General features: G+C 33.3%; 1 protein-coding gene across 1 annotated transcript; it reads right to left on the minus strand.

Moving 5' to 3' along the window:
- Positions 1-20,105: 20,105 nt before the first annotated feature.
- On the minus strand, positions 20,106-21,204 carry LOC103493452 (uncharacterized). Its single transcript, XM_008454192.3, has 2 exons — positions 20,713-21,204; positions 20,106-20,478 (listed from the first exon to the last, which is right to left on the minus strand). Exons 1-2 carry the CDS (start codon positions 21,049-21,051, stop codon positions 20,308-20,310), a joined length of 510 nt encoding a protein of 169 aa, XP_008452414.1. The 5' UTR covers positions 21,052-21,204; the 3' UTR covers positions 20,106-20,307.
- Between the last annotated feature and the right edge of the window lie 1,318 nt (positions 21,205-22,522).

Genomic DNA, 22,522 nt, shown 5'->3' on the forward strand with positions numbered 1-22,522 from the left:
TGCATTTTCCTGTTCTGGTTGTATTAATGTTCTCACAAACACCCAAAAAGGTCTCTTAGACATCATCGAAGAAGTCAATGATGATGCAATTAGAAAAAAGATACTTTTGAGGCTTCAAAAGGACCTAGAGACTCCCGATCAAAAGTTCAAAGATTCGATGAATTTCAGCTTTCAAGCTATGATGAATCAGTTGTCTAAAGAACATGCTACGCCAGTCAAAGTCACAGACCTCCAACATGAAATCAAGGTCCTTAAAAAGGAAATCAACGAAAACAGACAACAAATATCTTATCTTGAAAATGCAGTCATTGCAATTCAAGAACAGTTAATTTCAAAAGAAAGCGTTGAAGCGCCAAGTAATGAAGTCAATATTATCAGTAAAATCTTTAATCACTTTTTTAACTTTTTGCTAGGTTATGAGTAACGAACTTACACTTAAGCTTTGTTAGATCGTTTCTAAAATTCAAGTGATAATTAGACTCGTTTTGAACACTTTTAAGGTTGGTTTGAGGCTAAGTTTATTGTACTTACACATTTGGTTGTCATTTCTTTTGTGGTCTTTGAAGTGCTTTTTTCACAGTTCTTGACTTTTTGGTACGTTGGGAGTTGTAAACTTACACTTAAACTTTGTGAGGTTGCTTTTAAAGTTCAAGTGATACGTAGGCTCGGTTGGAACACTTTTTAAGTTTGTTTGAGACTAAGTCTGTTGCACTTACATACTTGGTCGGGTTGTGCCATTTTAGGTCCTCGGTGCTTTTTTCACTCTTTTTTGAACTTTTTAGTCGGTTATGAGTTACGAATTTACACTCAAGCAATGTTCAGAGGTTTTAAACTCTTTTTATTTTGGTTTGGAACTAAGTTTGTTGAACTTGCACACTTGGCTGACATGTTGGGTGTTAGAGTGCTTTTATCGCACTTTTTGGAATTTTGGTCGGTTGTGATTTGCGAACTTATACTTAAGCATTGTTCGATCGTTTTGAAAGCTTACACACGTTTTGAACTCATTTTAGGTTGGTCTGAAACAAAGTTTGTGGCACTAACACACTTGGTTGCCATTTTCGGTCTTGAAGTGCTTTTTTCACACTTTTTGAATTTTTTGGTAGGTTATGGTTTACGAAATTACACTTAAGTTTTGTTGGGTCATTTTGATAGTTCAAGTGATACTTAGACACGATTTGAACACCTTTTAGGTTTGTTTGAGACTCAGTTTGTTGCATCCACACACTTAATTGCCATTTTGGGTCTTGAAGTGCTTTTTTTACAATGTTTGAATTTTTTTGGTAGGTTATGAGTTACGAAATTATACTTGAGCATTGTTAGGCCATTTTTTAAGTTCGAATGGTACTTAGACATGTTCTGAACAGGTGTTAGGTTGTTTCGAACCAAGTTTGTTGCACATACAGACATGATTGCCATCGAAGGGCTTTTTCCACACTTTTTTGAACTTTTTGGCAAGTTATGAGTTACAAGCTTTTACACTTAAGCGTCATTGGGTCGTTTGAAAGCTAAGACGTGTTTCGAATGCCTTTTTGGTTGGTTCGAATGCCTTTTTGGTCTTGAAGTACATATTTAATCAAAATCTTTAATCTTTAAAAATCAACTATAAGCTATCCAAGGTACATATTTGTAAAGATGAAGTGTGCCTAGTGAACTCATTTCTCCTCGTTAAGGGTTTTATCGAGAAACTAATTTTCGGTACTCCATTCCTTACCCAAATTTATCCATTTACCGTTTATGACAACGGATTAACTTCTTAGAAATTTAGAAAAGAAATTATCTTTGAATTTTGTAAACTAGTTATTCAGAGGTATCTTTCTTCAATCGAGAATGAGATTGTGCGAAGCCTTAATCTCATCTCAAAGAAAGAAAGGCAAATTGAATTCCTTCCATGATGACATAAGAGGACGAAAGATCAGTGAAGAAATCAATAAACCTTCAATTCAAATAAAAATCCAATCCATCCTAAAAAGGATCAATTCTTAGATTTGTTCAAATTTACCCAATGCCTTTTGGGATAGAAAAAGGTATATAGTGACCTACCTTACGTAGATAATTTTGATGAAACAAAAATTCTATAAAGGCTAGGCTCATTCAAATGAGCAAAGAACTAGTTGAGACATGCTTCAAGGAGATATCTGATCTCTAAAAGAAGGGATTAATAAGTCCATCAAAAAGCCCTTGGTCTTGTGCGACCTTTTATGTTAACAATCAGGTGGAGAAAGAACGAGGAGTACCTCGTCCGGTTATTAACTACAAACCACTAAATAAAGTGCTCAAATGGGTTAGGAACCTAATACCTAATCGCCAGGGCTTGCTTAAGCGTATTGCTCATGCAAAGATCTTCTCAAAATTTGATATGAAATCTATATTTTGACAAATTCAAATTAATCCAAAAGATAGATATAAAACTACTTTCAATGTTCCTTTTGATCAATATGAATGGAATATCATGCCATTCAGTCTTAAGAATACTCCATCGGAGTTTCAAAAGATCATGAATGACATTTTCAATAAGCATAAAGACTTCACCATAGTTTACATTGATGATGTTTTGATTTTTTCTGAAACCACTGATCAACATTTTAAACATTTAAATATGTTTATCAATATCATTAAAACAAATGGCCTTGTGGTATCTTTGCCTAAGGTTAAGTTGTTTCAAACAAAGGTAAGGTTTCTTGGTTTTGATATTGATCAAGGAATTATTAAATCTATCCAAAGATCTTTAGACTTTGTGGATAAGTTTCCTGATGAAATTCAAGATAAGACCCAGTTACAGAGATTTCTTGGATGTGTCAATTATATCGAAGATTTCATTAAAGACCTCTGAACAATCTGTCTACCACTTTATGACAGATTAAAAAAGAACTCAAAACCGTGGACGGCTGAGCACTCTCGAGTAGTCTAGTCAATCAAATCCCTAGCCAAAGGCATTCCATGCTTATTGCTTGTGGATGAAAAGTCCAAGATGATTGTCAAAATCGATGCATCTGATAAAGGTTACGATGGCATTCTCAAGCAAGATATTAACGGAAAAGAATCGTTAGTCTGTTTCCATTCTGGTGTTTGGAATAATGCACAACAAAACTATTCAACCGTAAAAAAGGAAGTCGTACTAATAGTACTCTCCGTTCAAAAATTCCAAGGAGATCTTATCAACAAAGATTTTCTTGTCAGAACAGATTCAAAAGCAAGTAAATTCATCTTTGAAAAAGATGTAAAAAATTTTATTTCAAAACAAATCTTTGTAAGGTGGCAAGCAATATTATCTTGCTTTGATTTCACAATTGAGCCTATAAAAAGCACCAACAACTTCCTTGCGGATTATCTATCAAAAGAGCATCTCTCAAAACATAAGCTCTCAAAATCTTCAAGTGTCTCAAAAAATGCTTTCGAGCTCCGGCTGTCCTTGGTCGCCGGGGAGGCCTCCGCCTCCTCTTCCTCCCAATCAACCTAATTCGGCTAACCCTCAAGCAGCTAGCTCTTGTAGAGCAAGCTCTTCCAAGGGCAAGCACCTTATATATTAAGCATCTGCACTCAATGAAGGTTCCTCGCAAAGGAATCTAACAATTGGATCCACTCCAGATCTCTCAACAACATTGTTGCGCCCAACAAGTGTCGCAACATCAAACAGGTCAGCCTCTAGCCCTCAATCCTATGCCCAGACGGTAAATCTGACGGTGTTCATGCCAAGGTCATCGGTCATAGGATATCAAACAAAAACGATTTTGGATGATGTAGTCATATTTGACGGACCTTCCGTTCCAGAAATTTGCTCCCATGTTTACCCCCATGGGTTCAATTTCTTCCCAAAAGATATCAAGAAAACAAGATAATTCTACGAGTTCATCTTGGTAGACATCGTCTCTACCAAAATCACTCACACTCCGGACTGAAATAATCTAGAGAAAATTGTCTATTCGAAGCTTAAAATTTTTAGGGTTCTAACACCATCCCACTAGCCTCAAGGGATGTATGTTCCCTAAAAAATTTCAAAAGCATTTAATCCTCAATCGTACACGTACTGAGACTACATGGAAGCTTGATACAAAGTACTTTGGCACGAGTCGCACTACCATTCTGGTTTATTACGTTTTGTAAGAAATCTTACAAAAGTAATTTTTCAAATTGGTTTAAAAAATGGTGGAGTTATTTCGGCCTAATCCTAGAGATCTTCCCTATTGAGGTCCAAAGAGCCTACCACCACTTCTCAATGAGCATCTATTCGTCTACACTTTCGCCGACGTATCGATTCTCTCTTTATTTTTAAGTGCCCTGGATTTTCTGTTAGAGTCACCAACTTTCATCCAGAGCGAAAGTCAAAATCTTAGGAAAGATTTTGCGTATCAAATGATGGGATAAGTATGACTATTCCCACTAGAACGAAGAACAAATAGCAAAATGGCTTAAAACAAACGCTCATCTCTCTCTCTCGAAGAATAAGATCGGTTTCTTCTCGCAAAGAACTCAATCATGATCTCAATTGCTGGAGCAAAGTCTGAAGCAGTCGTCAACAATAATTCTAACGACAACAAACAAATCTCTCATATTCATCTGTCAATGATTCTGACGACAACAAACAAGATAATCCTGAAGATATCACAAATCTCTCATATTCATCTGTCAATGATATCGATTTTGAAAATGATCCCTATTAAAATTTTGATATTTACGATCTCTATTTGGATTTCCAACCAGGATGAAGAATAGGTTATTACTTTTGTAAAAAAAAAAGTACAGAAATAAACTTTGTCTTGTTATTTTTACAGTCTGCAAGTGTAATTGTCGATTTGGGTAATTTCCAATTGAAGGAGAGGTGATGGATATGATAGGTGACTGAAGTGGCGTGACCAACTACAGGCCAGTACAGTTAGCGAGGATTGTTTTCGGTCAGGAATTGTTACTGTGACCTACAGATTCGACGGAACTAGAATGCTTGGGCAATTGATGGTGAAGAAGCCGAGAGTAAGTCCCTGGATGCATTCTATCCCGAAAATCTACAATTGTCGCACGGTGGGACCAATCCCGGCTAGTCAGATAAAGTCGGGTGACGTCATTTTCCTCAAAGAAGAAATTACCAAAAAGAGGCTTAAAGACATTGGCAGACATATCATTTCAACTTTTGTTTATCTTGTGTGATAGTATTTTATCCGTTTATATTTTTAATTTTTTCTTTTTCGGTTTGTATTTTAGTCATTATTAAGTATCTTTTTAGATTACGAGGAGATAAGGATAAGTAGGGGACCTGTCCCACCCAAATCTTATTGTCATCTTTTTATTTTCAAAAAGAAATATTTTAAAGAGATAAGATGCCATACAAGGGTTCTGTCTTGTCGGCGATTTTAAAGAGATAAGATGTCAGACAAGAGTCCTGCCTTGTCGGCAACTCTTTAGTCATTCTTCTATTGTAAACTATTATTGACACGTGTAATAACCTGTATGGATAAATGATATCTCGGTGGGGGATACATTTATCTATATAAGGGCACGTCCCTCAACCATGAATGGTATCACATAATATCTAATTTGATTTTATACTTATTAAATTTTTCTAATTTGTGGTACACCCTGGGTCTATAAATAGGACCTTTAGTCATTTGGAAAAGGGAGAAAAATTTTGGCTTTGAGAAAATTCCTACTAAAAAAAATTGTTTAGATAGAATCTTTAAAAAAAAGGTGGGTTCTTAATTTATTATTATTATTATTATTATTATTATTATTATTATTAAGCATAGTATACTCATCTTTTTTAATTTTTTAAGCATGGTAATTCTTTTTTATATCGTAATGTAATAATTTGGTGTAACTAAGATGAAGATCTCTCCTCACCTCCTCTAAAACATGGATAGTTCTTAGGGCCCAAACCTGCAACTCAGGGTGAGAGCATTTGAGGAGGCTTCTACAAAATAATAATATTTTTTTTCAAGTAAGATTTTTAATCAACAATCCCCTGCCTAAAATATTTTACTAACAGTACCCCACTTGATAATAGTGGTCACTTAACGTCGACAGTACCATACTCCCGATGTGGCGTCAGAGACGGTTTGCCCTACGTGTTCCTCAGGCATTGGGGGAAGGCCTCATCCTGGTGTTAGGGGAAGGCCTCATCCCCAATGCACAAAAAGCTTTAGGAGTCATTTTTAATATATATATTTAATTTTTATTTTTCGTGAGGTACTCTTTTGGATTCCGATTCGATTTATATTCAATCAAATTTTGAAGGACAACTAACGCAAAATTAATAAAACAATATTAAATTACCAAATGGTATTATATTAAAAACTAAATCCAAATATTCAAGAATTACAAATTCAATTAAGAAATTACGTAAAAAAGAAAAAAATGCAGGATCTCCTAATCGCCGTGGATGCCATATTCCCACAAAATCCAAACCTAAAATGACATAAAAGTAAACCTAGATATACATCACTGATGACAAATTAAACAACTTAAGAGTTGAAAAATACGTACCCCAAGTGTTCAAGGTCCTCTTTGTGTCCGACTGATTTCCTCGGTCATCTTCTTCATTTCTTCCATTTGTTAGGCATTCAACTTCCACGTTCTTCGTTGTTCTTCAATTAATCATGGAACATTTTCAAGGCTAGCTCTTAGTTCGCTAATCTCTCTAGAGTGCATCTCTTGCTCATATGAAGTTGAAGAACTTCTACCAGCCTTTCGAGACTTGGGCTTGGGACCCCAACAAAGACCTTTTGAGTAGCCTAGTCGTCTACTCAAAATGGTCTCACATATCTCATCCTTAAAGAGAGGTTATGAACCTTCTGAGTGGGTTGGGACAAGAGTTCCAACATTTTTGATTTTGCACCAAAAATTTTAAGTTATGAACTGACAATTAAAAGTAGAAAATACAAGAATAGGATTTCTCAAACTTACATATGCATCTGAGGCTGCCTGTGAAGCGAATTGGCCACTCCTATTGGTGTGTGTTTATCTAAACAACTCCACACGGTCCACTAGTGACCTCGTTATTCAGTGAGCTTATGTTGTCGCTGTAGGAAAAACTTAGACTCGCTACTATGGTTGTAAGGCTGCTTCGCTCTAGCAGCATTGTTGGTCCTTGATTGCTCGTACATACAAACAATCAAAATGTTACATACAAATAATGAAAGTGTCAACGTCGCCATGCAACTGATGTCGAAGTTAAGTACCCCTTTTCTCGATGCCATGCAACAGATGTCGAGGGAAATGGGAATTATTATTTAATTATTCCTTTTCAATCGATGCCATAAGTGTCCACTTCAGGAATATTGAAGCCATTTTTGACTTATGTATGCATGGTGTCGGGAAAAAGGAAATAATTTAATAATAATTTCATTTTCTCTAACACTGTAAATGTCCATGTTGGGCAAAGCCAAACCATTCTTGACATCTTGCATACATATGTCAGGAAAAAGTAATTTCTTATTTAATTATTTCCTATCCCCCGATGTTATGTGTATGAAATCGAGGATGGTTTGGCCTTGCCCGACATCAGAAGTCCAATGTCGGGAAAGATTCACTCTGTCGGTGCCCTCTTACAACGTCGATGGATGTGCTGTTTCCTGACGTCTCTTACCCTGACGATGTTTTGTGCATCGAGAGAATCCCAATTTCTTGTAGTGAATTTATCGCAAGAATGCCACTCTTAAAACTTCATCTTCTACTTAAGAAAACTTGCTATGCGATAAAGAACTCAACATTTCAAACTTGAAAATGAATTTGTTGAAGATTTTGTCTAAAAGATATTATGAGATTATTCTTTTAAAAGATAAGATAATTAAAGGATAAAAAGGATTTTATCTAAAAGATATTATAAGATTATTCTTTTAAAAGATAAGATAATTAAAGGATAAAAGATCCTCCTTTATTTTAAGAATCTTGCTAATTATCTTTGAAGAAATAAGATTTGTACATATAAATCTTATATATATAAATAGGACTTTCGAATATAGGGTTTGGTGCGGAGAAATATTAAAAAGATCATTCACGGTTGAAGGTTAACGAAGAATTAATGAATAAAGATAATGGCATGAATGCATTCACTGTACACATTACAAAAACTGATTCTGATGATGAAAATGAAAGTTCTGAAGAAAATTATGATAATGAGTTGACATTTGAGGAACTTAAAGTACTGTGGAAAGAAGATACTAAAGCCAGAGCAATACAAAGAGAAAGAATTTAAGACCTTATGGAAGAAAATGAACGATTAATGTCTGTCATATCATCTCTAAAGCTGAAATTGAAAGAAGTTTAGAAAGACTACGATCAGACGATAAAATCTATGAAGATGTTAACGTCAGGAACTAAAAATTTAGACTTAATACTAAATTCAGGACAGAATAGTTCAAGTAAATATGGTCTTGGTTTTGATGCTTTAGAGAGAAGTACTAAACCTACAACTAAAACAAAGTTTATTCCTGCTTTAGTAAAAGACGAAACTGAATAGTTCCTACAACGACAGTTGTTAATCCTCCAGCTAAAACTACAAGATGGACTTGTTATTACTGTGGTAAAAAAGGTCATATCAGACCTTTTTGTTTTAAACTACAAAGAGACAAATGGTGGCAGCGGGAGGCAGAATATGGCAGTTTAAAGCATAAAGCAACTTTCAAAAATTGTAACAAAGGAAAAAGAAGTCGTATGGTCTAGAGAGTTAAACCGTCCGAACACTGCAATATTGCCTTTACAACAGTTCAATCTTCAACTGATGCTTGGTATCTTGATAGTGGTTGTTCTAAACACATGACTTAAAATAGATCTTTTTTTTTTTTTTTATCTAAAAGAGTGTATATCTGGACATGTTATGCTTGGAGATGGTGCAAAAGGAAGAATCCTTGCAAAAGGAAATATTGAGAAATATAATCTACCATGTTTAAATGATGTACAATATTTTGAAGGGCTCAAGGCAAACCTAATTAGTGTCAGTCAACTATGTGATCAAGGTTATACTGTTAATTTTAGCAAGGAAAAATGCATTGTGACTGATATTAATAAAAGTGTTCTTATGAGTGGCACCAGACAGATTAATAACTGCTATCACTGGGTGTCTAATAATAATCATTCATGTCATTTATCTAAAGAAGATCAGATGCATTGTTGATGAAGTGAATGTATCAAATGAATATCACTCATGTTTGAGTATCATGGATTTTTGGGAATCATTGTGGTGGCAAGCTCTCAGTCTTTGCATCTATCTTTTACCGGTGAATGAGATTTCTGCCATATCCCTTAGTGTTAAATATGTCATACTCCATAAGATTGACTTTACAAACTGGTTCCCTTCGTCACGTGCTCCGAGTGCAGCTGATCAATCTCAAGAGTAGACATTCTTTTATGGGGGAGAAGAGTTTTGTGCAGATTTTGTTTTTGATGGTTTAAGGAGTTTGTGGTAGATGTGCTTATTCTGTGATATGCCTTACGTTTTTATACTTCTAGTGATGCTGTTTCTGGTGATGTATGTTTTGATTTCTGCAATGGTTTCAGTTTTGACTACTATCAATTTGATGGCGTTTGTTTGGTTCTTATTGATATATGCCTCTAGAAGTCTCTGCATCTCAAGATGGTTTTATATCGATTATTTGATTTCCTATTGATGATATTTTATTATGGGGCATCTAGTTGAATATAAAAATAATTCTTCTCTTTTTGACAAAAAGGGGGAGTTTATTGGGATTTTTGTCAAAACGTATTAATGAGATTCAAAAGAAGGTTAAAAGGATATTTGTTTTAAAAGATAAAAGATCTTCCTCATAAATAGGAATCTTTTATCTATATATTTTAAAGAAGATCTCGGAGATTTAATAGAGTGGTTATGTATTATGCTTGGAATGGTGTGGGTATTACTGAACATTCAATTTGAAAGCATTATCCTTCTACCTCGTTTCTTCTCAAGTCTTCTGGTTCATCTGAACGATGTTACCTTAACTCCAAATGATGACTGTGTTGCTGAATGTTGAATGCTGATATCTTGAAGTTATTTCTATTGAAGCTGTGCAGTTTAGATGTTGGATATCTTGAAGTTGTTTCTGTTGAAGCAATGCAGTTTAGATGTTTTTTTGAAGTCTGTTGCAGGCTAATATATTGAAGCTGTTTATGTTGCTGTTTCTGTTGAAGTTGTGCAGTTCATATGCTGTTTTGAATACTGGCTACAAGGTAGAGAAATGAAATGATGGTTGTGTTGATCTGCTGTGTTAATTATGTGGTTGAATATGGATGTTTGCCGATTGTTCTTTTATGAAAAGTCTCTAAGATGCATTGTTTTGAAACATAAAAGAAATTCCTTTTAGACAAAAGGGGGAGTTTGTTGAAGATTTTGTCTAAAAGATATTATGAGATTATTCTTTTAAAAGAAAAGATAATTAAAGGATAAAAAGGATTTTATCTAAAAGATATTATGAGATTATTCTTTTAAAAGATAAGATAATTAAAGAATAAAAGATCCTCCTTTATCTTTGAAGAAATAAGATTTATACATATAAATCTTATTTGTATAAATAGGACTTTCGAATACAGGGTTCGGTGTGGAAAATTATTAAAAATATCATTCACGGTTGAAGGTTAACGAAGAATTGATTGTAGAAGCTGTAGGAACGAAAAGGCAGTATGATCTTATGTCTATAAGATCAATATGTTGATCGAAGTTGATATTGCTGATGAGTAATGAAAATGACGGGACAGTGGTTTGCGTGATCACAGTAATCTTTAGAAGTATATAAAGATATCGTCGAAGACATGCACTCATGCATTTAGGGGGAGCCTAAAGTCTGAAGTCGAGACACATGTTATATAGTCATATAGTTGAACAGAGTACAGATGCTGTATCAATGTATATTGACTAAAGTGGATCTTAATAAAATTACTTATTAGGGCTGTGCGCAGCTCCTCAGACGTAGGCAACATTAGCCGAACTGGGTTACTAAAGTTTTTTTGTGTTATTCTCTTCTGCTGTCCCTCTAGCTATTACAACTGTTGTTAGCTTTAGATTTAATTGAAGGTTTAATTGATTATCTCACTGTTTTTTCAGAATTAACAACTTTTATTCATTCCTTAACAAAGTTAGTACAATTACAAGGCAAATACTTTAAAGACCTAAAACTTCTGAACTTAAATTCCAACACCTTGCCCAAACCTTATCGCTTGACACAATGCAATGGCTCGCCTTCACAACATGGCCTCCTCGCTTAGCTCACCTAGGGAAAGAAAACATAAAATGTAAGCTTAATGCCTAGTGAGTGGCCTTTTTAGGAAAATCTTTGGGAATACAAGTACATGCATAAATTCATTTTGCAAGATCAATTTCACAATGCCTCATCCGCTATAAACACCACATTAGCCTCTACTTTTTCCTTTTGCCAGGACATTGAACCATCCTCCCATATAGACTACTGTGAAAACTCATTTCATCAACAACATTCTGGAGATTTACACATGTTCAATTTAAGTTGCTTAGGCGGTCAGCTCGAATGCAGACCTTTCAACACATTCGACTACCTTCTCATCATCGTGCAGACCTCTCAACACATGATTACCCTTGACTCTTATGTGCACATAATAGCTAGCTAGCTAGCAATAGGAATAAAGCTAATGGTTTACTCGTAAACAAACATTATTTCTTACACGCATCATAAAATAAAATATTTTAACTTGTAAACATTCTTTCAAATGGTCATGCTTTTCTTATAAACCACAGACAAGAATAACATGCATTGTACAATACAAAAAATTTCATGACTTTGAAAGAAAAACTTTAGAAATCTTTGTTCTTTCTCTTTAGAAGGGCCACTTATAAAAACTATACGTTTTTCCTATTAAACTCCTTAATTCCCTTATTCTTCTCCTCGTTTGATGCTCTTTTGACAGAGTTTCAACACTTAGAGCTTTTTATGTCCTCATTTGAACTTTCAAGGCTTGTTTATACTAATCCTAAATTGGATTACTGATCTTATACTCATCTTAGCTCCCCAGCTCTTACTTAGTGTCTTACACATATAGGTCTAGTATCTTTTCTAATCATACTTAACTCTAACTCAACATGTAAGAAGTTGACTAATCTAAATTAGTGAATTAGCACGCTTTTCTCGTCTAGCTCAAAACGTTTACTATACATATGTTCTCGTGTTATCTTAACTTAACACAATGTCTAGCCTTATTTCACATACTTCTCTTCCTTGCTTCGCCTAATCAGAAAGCATGCTCTTTCCTTAAAACATGTCATTCTTATACTTAGTAATTTTAACTCTCTTTACCTTAGAACGTGTAGTACTTATTCTTAGCTTCCTTCACATAACCTTTCTACTCCAGAATGTGAGCTTCACAACAAAGATGCCTGACAACTTGATTCTTTATGTAGTAAAGAGGATTTAGAATATACTAGAGTAACACTTGGTTTTGCACTCTATCTATAAAAATATCTCAGATACAACATCATTAGGGTGTAGTTTGGAAGCCCGTGCTTTAAGGCTTAGTGTGTGTATCACAGTTTAGTGGATGCTTTAGAGAATTTGCCTAAAGTTTGATAGGAAGCAGCCCTCACTCCCAGATCCAGAAAGGTCTGAGTCTATAAAGAGTACTTCTGTAGATAGGTACTCTACTTAACAAGTATAGATCTCATTAAAAGCTAAGTTCAACCTTTCATAAGCTTCATAATATTATGCTAATAATTTGGATAATACGAATGAAACTCTGTATTGTTTTAGCATCATTCACTTCATATCACTTGTGATAAGTTATTACCCTTTGAACCTATTTTTTTGGAATCTCCAATTTACAAGTTGGATTTTGCTTACATGTGATTTATTTTTTTTATAGGCATGAGTCTCAATTTTTCTAAGGTTTTCAAAACCTTCTCTTTGACTAGTCCTTCGTTAAAGAACATGTCAAAATTTCATTCAATCTATATGTGATCCACTCTAACTGCACCAGTAGTGAGAAACTCTTTAATGGTACTATGCTTATGACGTATTTTTCATCTCTTGTTTTTGTAATAACAATTATGAATTTTTGCAATTGTTGCAGTACTATCATAATGGATCATAATGGTTGGTATTGGTATTTTCCATAAAGGAATCTTTGATTGCAAGCTTCGAAGCCATCATGTTGTTTTGCTAGTTGTTGCCAATGTTGTCATTTCTATCTCCATCGTTGATTGGGCTATAATAATCTATTTCTTGGACTTCCACGAAACAACTCCATCTACTATATTAAAAATATAACCACTAGTGGTCTTTGAGTCATCCGAGAGAGAGTTCCATTATGTTGTACCCTTTTAGAACAACGAAAAAAATCTATTTGAGACAACCAATAATCTACAACATAAGCTATATCGAGCCTAGTGCAATCAACAATCTATCTGAGACTGCCAATAATGCTCGTATATTTAGATTGGTTAACGTTGTCATTAGTGTTCTTGAACTACATACGGGTTTACTATCAAAGTAATTGTATTTTTTAGATTATTTTCTATAAATGAGATTGATCCAAACAAACTTGCTTTTCAGACCTCATTATTTTTATGCCTAAAATTACATTAGCTTCTCCTTAGTCTTTCATGTCAAAAGTTGCACTCAACATAGATTTCACATCATTTATAACATGCGAGTTTAATCCAAATATTAACATATCATCTGCATATAAGCATAGAATAGTGCACAATATAAGCATAGAATAGTGCACAAACTATTTTCAAACATATAATATATACATTTGTCACTTCCATTAACTTTGAATCTTTTAGAAATGACTAAGTTATCAATTTATTGTGTATTGCTTAGGAAATTGTTTAAGGCCATAAAGAATATTTATTTAAATTTTATGTTAGGGGAAGAACTTCATATAAAGTTAAAGATATATCCTATAAACTTCACCTAAAATCTTGTCATATAGAGTTTTTGAACTTTAAAAGATAACTCTAAATTACAAAGGTAACAACTTAAATTTTGAGATTTCTATAATTGTAAAACTAAAATTAAAACATTTAGAACATTGAAGTGAAAGTTTTTATTTTAAAACAAGAATGACGGAAGAAAATAATTAAATAAATAAATTATTTTTTTGTTTAGATCCCCTAAAAAGTTATAAAAGGTAACAATAAAAGAAAAATAATCCTAACATCATGTTTTCTGTAAACTTTTCTTAACAACTCGAAAAAAAAAAAACAAAACAAAACAAAACTGAGCGGAAGCAATCATCTAGTCCCCTAAGGCATGGTCACGGGTCCGCCAGGCTCTTGCCTTAAGAAAGGATGAGTATAAAAAATACTCACCTTTTTGGGTGAGTTGATAAACTTATTCCAACGTGGACATAATGCAAATCATAACATGGAGTAGGTAGTGAACCCGAAGGTACATAAAACATGACATAAAGTAAGGGTGTAAACGGGTTGAGTTGAGAGACATTCTCACACCAACCCATATTTTCGGGTTGGATGAGTTGGCAACCCGAATAACCCGAATTAATTTTTCAACCCAACCCGTAAAATATAGGTTGGGTTGTTGGGTTGTATTATTATGTTTTTATTTCTCATGTTTGTAAATTTTAAAATTATTGTACCCATTCAAAATTCATATATTCAAAGTTTTAAACATACATATATTCAAAGAACTACATGATCGTGTGGATATGATCTAAACAATGGCTTACCAAGTCAACACGATTGTTTAGCATGGTCAACCCGATCGTTTAAATTTGAAGCACTTTTTCCATCGTTTAAAAAAAAACTACATGATCGTGTGGATCTAAACAATCGCTTACCTAGTCAGCACAATCGTTTAGATTTGAAGCCCTTTTCCTATCATTTAAAAAGAACTACACAATCATGTTTATATGATCTAAACAACTGCTTACCATAGTCAATACGATTGTTTAAATTTGAAGCCCTTTTCTCATTATTTAAAAAGTTACATGATAATGTGGATATGATGTAAATGATCGCTTACCATAGTCAACATGATCCTTTAGTTTGGTCAACACGATTGTTTAGATTTGAAACATTTTTTTCATCGTTAAAAAGAACTACAAAATCATGTTGATACTACCTAACAATCGTGTATCATTTTCTACACGATTGTGTATTTCTTCTAATATAAATATATATTAATAATTCGGGTTGGGTTGGGTTGAATTGAATTTTTCAATCCCCAACCCGAGACCCAAACTAACTCAAAAAAATTCAAAATGTTTAACCCAACCCAACTCAACCCACATTTTAAACTAACTTACCCAATCATTTGGGTTAAGTTAGTTTAAAATTCAAGTTAATAATAATTAGGGTAAGAATCACTTACCTTAAGATTAGAGTGAAATTCGCCAAAACCATCAATCAATATCCAACTAATTAAATCATTTAATTGCTTACAAATTAGTTGTCGGAATCCAATTTGATCTAGTTGGAAAATCCACAAATTATTTCGAAAAGCTCTCAATTAAACTCCAACTAATCCTTCTATAACCAAGAAACGTATTCCAATTTATTTCAAAATTAATTCTTAATGGATATCCAAAACCCATAAAATAAAGAAAACACTAAAAATTTATCAAAACTTATCCAAACCAACCCTTTGACCAACTGTATGAGCGGTAGCGATGCCATGATAAACGAATAGACCAGTGGTGCAAACAGTGGTGGAAGGAGAAACTAGAGCGACATAAACATCGACAGACAAAGGGGCTCGACTAGGCGGCTCGCATGACACAGGTTTGGAGTGAGGGCTTGAGGGGCTTAGCTAGGGACTTGCGTAGCGTGGACAAACGATTTGTTTGTGGAGCAGGTGGAGCTCGACTCATTGGAACTACAACCATAGGGGTCAAAATGTTCAGACACACACATGCAGGCAAGCGCACACATAGAGACACACTATATATAGCCATAATAGGCTTTATGCAACGGGAATATTTGAACCTTTTCTCAATTTAATTGGGTAGTATAGAAATACCAGTATATTGACAAATCTATAGAAACAAATTTACTGGAAACTAAATTTATTGGTTAAACATGCTTTTAAAATAAAAATTAGACTTATATAGAGAAATTTGAAACTTACTTTTGACTCTGTATCTACAAAACACCAAATTTGTAGTCACCACTCCTTAGAAACTTTCCTATTCTCTAAGTGACTGAGGTGGATGGTTTGTAGGAACCAAAATTGCAATTGGGAAGGAAGTGAGAGTTTTTTTTCTTTCTAAGAGATTAAGCAGATAACTTTTAGAGTTAGTGAATTGCATTTTCCTTCTGCATTACCTACTTCCCTCTTCTTAGGAAGTTAGAGTGACATCGGGATACATGGGAAAGCATCCGCCGTCCCCTCAATAACTCCCACGTAAAGGAGTAATTAATTCAATTAAATCTAAAACTTAAATTAAATAATATTAAAACATTTAATCAATCAATTAAATAAATTAATAATTAATTAAATCATATTTAAATGAATATCTCTCACGTAACTTATAGTTTTAATTTAATTAAATTCATTTTAGTTAAATTAAAATTAATTAAATAAAATTAAACTAAACTATTAATTAATTAATTGCTACATTAAATATCTTATATTTAACGTTAAGGGTTTTAACAGATAGAATAAAACGTGAAAATGTTTACGGTATAGAACAATTTTGAAAAAGGAAAAACCCTACAAGCTGTGAGGCCTTGATAAAAAAACGGAGTCATGTTAAAGAGGAACTTCGTTCAGATAGGCTATTTTGACCAAGTTCAGAAAGAGGCATTTTGCGAAGAAGAATACGATTGGAGAAAGGGTGATGCGAAGAAAAGTATTTGAGTCTAAGAGCCATCGCATTGAAGTAGGTAACACATTGAGGTTGCTGGCAAAGAAGGAGTTTGCGTTTGACTCTAAGAACCAGATGATTAAGGTAGCAATGCGAGAAAAAGTACCTACGCCTAAAAGTGCGACGATTAGGTAGGTGTTCGGTTGAGGTGACTAGACGACCCTCTGGGGAAAGTAAATGTCTGTTGCTTCTCAAGAAGAGAGCCAGACGATTTAAAGAAGTTTAGCTTTCCAAGGAGATAAGGTTAGTGTTGTCTCAAGGGAAATGTCTAATCAAAACTGACGATTGGCTTAGGTGTCGAATCTGGGTTGACTACATAACGCGGCGAAATAGTAAGGGGACATGTGTAAAGCCAAGAAGTGACCCCTGAATGTGAAAAGTTGCTATAAATATAACCAAAGGCCAAAAGAAAAAGGAAAAAAAAATGCTAAACGTACTGTTGAATTATTGAGAGGAGATCTTGAAGTCTTGAAAAGCTGGTTGAGGGAGACCACTAGGCAAGAAGAGGAAGCCGGAAGCCAAGGGGAGAAAGAGTTGAAGCTAAGTGTTGTAGTGAGTGCCTTATAAACGAATGTTTGTAACTTCACAGAATCATTGTAATTATGATCTTTACAAACAAAGGAAGTATTTTATGAATGTTTGTATGAAAAGCTTTCTTTTGTAATCCTTTCTTTGATGTTCGTTGTATCATATTGGTGTTATGTGTTAAAAGTGATATGTTGAGCTAATGTCTCTTATTTGATGTTTGTGTTGTTTACGTAATGAGTAATGGTAACTGATCTATCGCAGAACGTTGGTGGAAATCTCAGGTTTAATCGAGGCGCTGGTGGAAGTGAATCCTTGGCTTAGACAGGTAAATGTTAGTGAAAGTGAATCCCAGGTCTAAGCGAGAATGAGTTGTGTTCTTGATGCTAGATGCTGATGAATGTGAATCCCAGATCTAGACGTGGAATGAAATGTGATATGCTGGTGAAAAGCAAATCCTAGGTCTATCGCGAGATGCTGGTGAAATGAATTTCAGGTCTAGACAATAAGATTCTTATGAAAGCGAATCCCAAGTCTGAGAAAAGAATGAGAATTACGAGATGCTAATGTCTCTCATTTGATGTTTGTGTTGTTTGCGTAACGAGAGTTGAGAAAAGAATAGTTTTAATGTGTATCATATACGCATTAAATTTGAACCTATAGTTTTAATATGAATCTAATTCATTGTTGTTCAAATATTTTATTCTCTCACAAATTAATTTTTGAATCATATCCAAAATAAAATTTATATAATAAAGTTTAACAAAAATATAAACTTTATATTATAACCTATTTCCATATATTGTATTAATTCACAAAGTAAATTTGAATATTTCAAATTACAATCTATATACATTAACCTCATTAACCTTTACGAGCTAGGAATGAGATCTAATGGACCTAAAAATCAAAGCCTACAACAATATATGAGATTAATTGGTTAAACTCATTAACCATATCAATCAATATTTGTTAATTGTGTACACTTCACTAATGACTCACAACTAAATTCTTTTCACTACAGATATAGACCAAATAACAATAAGTTAGTCCTTCATAAGTGTCTGTAACACCAATTAGGTCAAATTACCATTTGACCCCGGTTACTTCTAGTACTCCTTAAATACCTTTGCTCCTCTAATGTGTTACTTGTTTATTGTCCAACCAATAAACATAAACCCCTCTCGTGCCATAGGAAGAGTAAGACCTTTTGTTCAAGTTCTAGAGACAACATTTATGGGAATACTCGTCTACTTACCTTAAAGTCGGGAAGGAGTAAATTCCATCTTGTGAGTTGTATCCATAGTTGTATTTGAAACATTGATCCCTGTTATTAAAATAAAACTAATAATTAATAACACTTTATTGAAATTACAAAAACAACAACTTTATTAACAATGATCAACGAATTACATTTACTATCTACAAGTTATATATAGGGAAATTATCATAAATATAACAAACAACCAAAATATTTATGGCCCATGTAACAAAATGAAAAAGCATATGAAGATGGCCACTATTTTAAAAATATTTTAGGTTGGTCCTTACTCTTTTTCAATGTCTTTCTTCACTTTCTTTTATGTGATTTTTTTTCTTTCCATCTTCTTTCTTCCCTCCCTCTTCTTCCTTTTTTTTTTTCAATTGTTTTCAAACGGTTATTTGGTTGTTCAAGATCGTGTACCAAATATATAAGATCTTAAAAAAAAAATGTCGAAATCTAAACGATAGTGTACCAAAAACAGCAAATCTAAACGTTCGTGTATCAAAGAATCTTAAAAAAATTATTTAGATTTGAGTAGCTAAACCTATATGATCGTGTACAAAAATAAAATAAAATAAACGATCATGTAACCAAATCTAAACGATCGTGTACCAAAAGAATTTTGATTAAAATCGTTTAGCCAAATCTAAACGATGGTGTACAAAAAATCTTAAAAAAAAATCGTTTAGATTTGACTACCCAAATCTAAACGACCAAATCTAAATGATCGTGTACCAAATCTAAATGATCGTGTAACTAAATTAAACGATTGTATCAAACAGATTTGGCTACCCAAATCTAAACGATCATGTATCAAACAATAACTAAATCTAAATGATTGTGTACTAAGTATATTACGCGTGCATTATTGACGGCGTTGTTGACAGAGAATTTTTGGTATTTTTTATTATGGGTTTGTAGACTTTTTCTGTTTCTGAAATTGTTCTATACAGTAGAAATATTTGATCATTTTGTTATATTTTTTAAAAGACCCCTTATTTAATACACATATAGCTAATATTTTTATCTTCTTCAAAATAAATATTCATGAATTCAAATACATATCGAATATCTTCTCTTCCTTCATTAATTAGATATTTTCTTCGATTAATAAATATACCTGTATATATTTAATAATTTCCATATCCTATTACTAGACTAAACTCTCCCCAAACAAATATTCCAATATGTAAAATTCCATTTAGATTATTTTATAAAAATTGAGATCTAAAGCAAGCTTGATGGTGTCTGATGTGGGATGATAGTTTATTTACCTTACAAACTTCGATTAATGTGATAGAGCAACCTAACAACTAACCTTATAATATTTGGGTATCAAGAAAACTCGTAAAAATTTAATTATTTAAGTAGACGACCACTATGAATTGAACTCATGTTTTACCATTGAGCCAACCCAAATGGTTGGACTGACACTGCTCTAAGTTTGAATTTTTGTTCGTAGCTGCTATCATATTGTTTGAAGTTCTAAATTTTGTCCTAATATTTTGACAAATTTATATTTGAATGACAGTTTGAAACGTTTATGAAAGTATCAAACGCAACCTACTAACTTAATTAAAAAGAAAGAAAAGTACACAAGATAACCAAATACAAGAATTCCCTTTTGTAACTGAGTCAAAAAAAAAAAAAAAAAAAAAAAAAAAAAGGAACTGAACTAGTGAGATGCTATTATATTAAAAGTAACAAAATGATAAAAATGAATTGGAAGGAAAGAAGTTGAATTATTTGGGGAAGTTAAATGAATTCCAAGTGATACCCTTCTCAATGTATTGGATATTTGATGGATCAAATGGGCCTTTGATTCTATCAATGGATTTAATGGTTGCTCTTTCCGGAACAACACTTCTTGATGGATCAGGTGATGTCCCATAGCTCAAACATGATGAGAATCCCTACAATGTATAAACCACACATTTTCTCTCATCATTTTACTTCAAATATTTTACAGAACCAGCCAAGCTGGATTTGGAAGGAAAAAGAAAACCAGTCTATGTAGCTCAAATTAATTTTCAACTAAATTATATGGATTAAAATTTTAATTATTTAACCAAAATAATAAATCTCTCAAGGCATACCAAACCAAAGTAAAAATGAAGTAAATTAATCCAAAAGAAAAGAGGAAAAACCTTGAAGACAAGAACTTCAACATGTTCACCGTCAACCATGGCATGAACGATGAGTGCCTCTCCCGTGGCGGCCTGAGTGTAGGATTCCAACAGTGCAATCTGATCGTTGTGGCCGTAATCTTCATCTTCATCTTCATCATCGTCGTAACGAACTCTCCGCCGAGCAGCGCAACCTTTGTGGCCAGGGCCACGGACACAAGTTTTGAAATTGGGAGATTTGTGGATTGGGAAAGAGAAAGGGATGTTGGTGAGGGATGTGTTTGGATTGCTGGGAAATGGGAAGAGATTTGTAAGAGAATTTGAGTGAAGGATTGGGGTTTTGTGGAGGTTTGTTGCCATTTTTGCTTTTGAATTATGTGTTTTTTTGGATGAAAGTTGAAGGAAAATGTGGAGGAATTTTGACCATTACAGATAAGGTGAAGCTATTTGCTCTCTACTTTTGTTTTGTTTTGTTTTGTTTTTCTTTTATATAACTTTTGTGTTGTTTGTTTTGATTAAGTTTAAATTTTAGGTTCATGATTTATCTGCTGGGCTAATTTTTTAAGTCACCGTGTTTTTGTTAACACGAGTATAATTCATCCCTAATGTAAAATACCTATTTCTCGAACAAAGAATTAAAGGTTTAAACCACTTGTTTAGTATATTCAAATTATATTGAATATCTTTTAAACTTAAATTTGTTTTGAAATTAAATTGGATTGTAATAGCACTTTAAAGCTTTAATTTTGTATAAACGTGGTTTGTAAATTATATTAAAAAAAAAAAAGAATTTAAATCAATCAATTACTTGATACCAAAGTATAAATCTGAAGCTAAAAACTTTGAAAAGAATAAAAGATAGGGGTTTTTTTCTTTAATAAAAAGAAGAAGGTTAATTTTTTTTCTTTTTTTCAGCACAACAATTCTACCATAATTGGATAAATATTGTACTTTTAATTTTAAAAGAATGAGGTAAAACATGTTTTAAATAAATGATGAGACGGAAGGCCAAAAAAGATTCCTTGGAAATTTTTTAAAATATTAAAAAAAAAAAACAAGTCACATAACAAGTTATAATTGAACAATTTAAAGAGATGCACGAATAAATGATGTCCAGGATGCACCTAAATACATTTTTTAAGTTTTCAAAATTTGGTTTGGTTTGGTTTTTAAGAACATTGGTAAAATCAACTCAACAACTAAGGACTTGTTTGATAACGTTTTTATTTTTGTTAGATATATCGTGAGCCCATGATATTTGTTCGGGCGTACAGAGCCATGAAATATGTTATTCCGAGATCTATTGCTGCAGCCGTTATTTAATTAATAAGATGTTCTTGTTAATTGAATAATCTTATTATAGTACATTATTTAAGAACTACTTTTATGGAAGATATTATATTAAAAAGAGCCGTCTTTAGTATCAAAGATTTGCAGCGGTTTAAATTCGCTTATCATCGAATTGTGCGAAATATATATATGGTTGGTGAGTTCTTTGCAGCGTGCATGCGAAGCATTGTGAAAAGGTCAGAAACGAAAGTTGCTATAGGATAACTGAGCCGAGTAAGTAATTTAGAGGTGTGCTACCTCCATTAATGTTACTGTGATTTACAGATAAGCTTTATGTAATATCCTTATGAAGATGAAGTCTTAGATGAGTATAAAGTATTGGACCCTGATGATGAGAAACTTGATTAAGAGGGAGATCTTCATCAACAAAACCTTAATCAGATGACAATGGAGAACATTGATTGGGGGGAGATTTTATTTATTTAAACCAACTTTAGATTTAGCAGCGATATTTCTTTACTTTCAGTAGTATTGTATCACT

The sequence above is a fragment of the Cucumis melo genome, chromosome 10 (assembly GCF_025177605.1).
Source record: "Cucumis melo cultivar AY chromosome 10, USDA_Cmelo_AY_1.0, whole genome shotgun sequence".
NCBI lineage: Eukaryota > Viridiplantae > Streptophyta > Magnoliopsida > Cucurbitales > Cucurbitaceae > Cucumis > Cucumis melo.

Coding starts and splice junctions, on each gene's coding strand:
- LOC103493452 (XM_008454192.3), bottom strand. CDS start 21,051: ATGGCAACAAACCTCCACAAAACCCCAATCCTTCACTCAAATTCTCTT. Junction 20,479..20,712: donor TTGAAGTTCTTGTCTTCAAG/GTTTTTCCTCTT, acceptor TATACATTGTAG/GGATTCTCATCATGTTTGAG.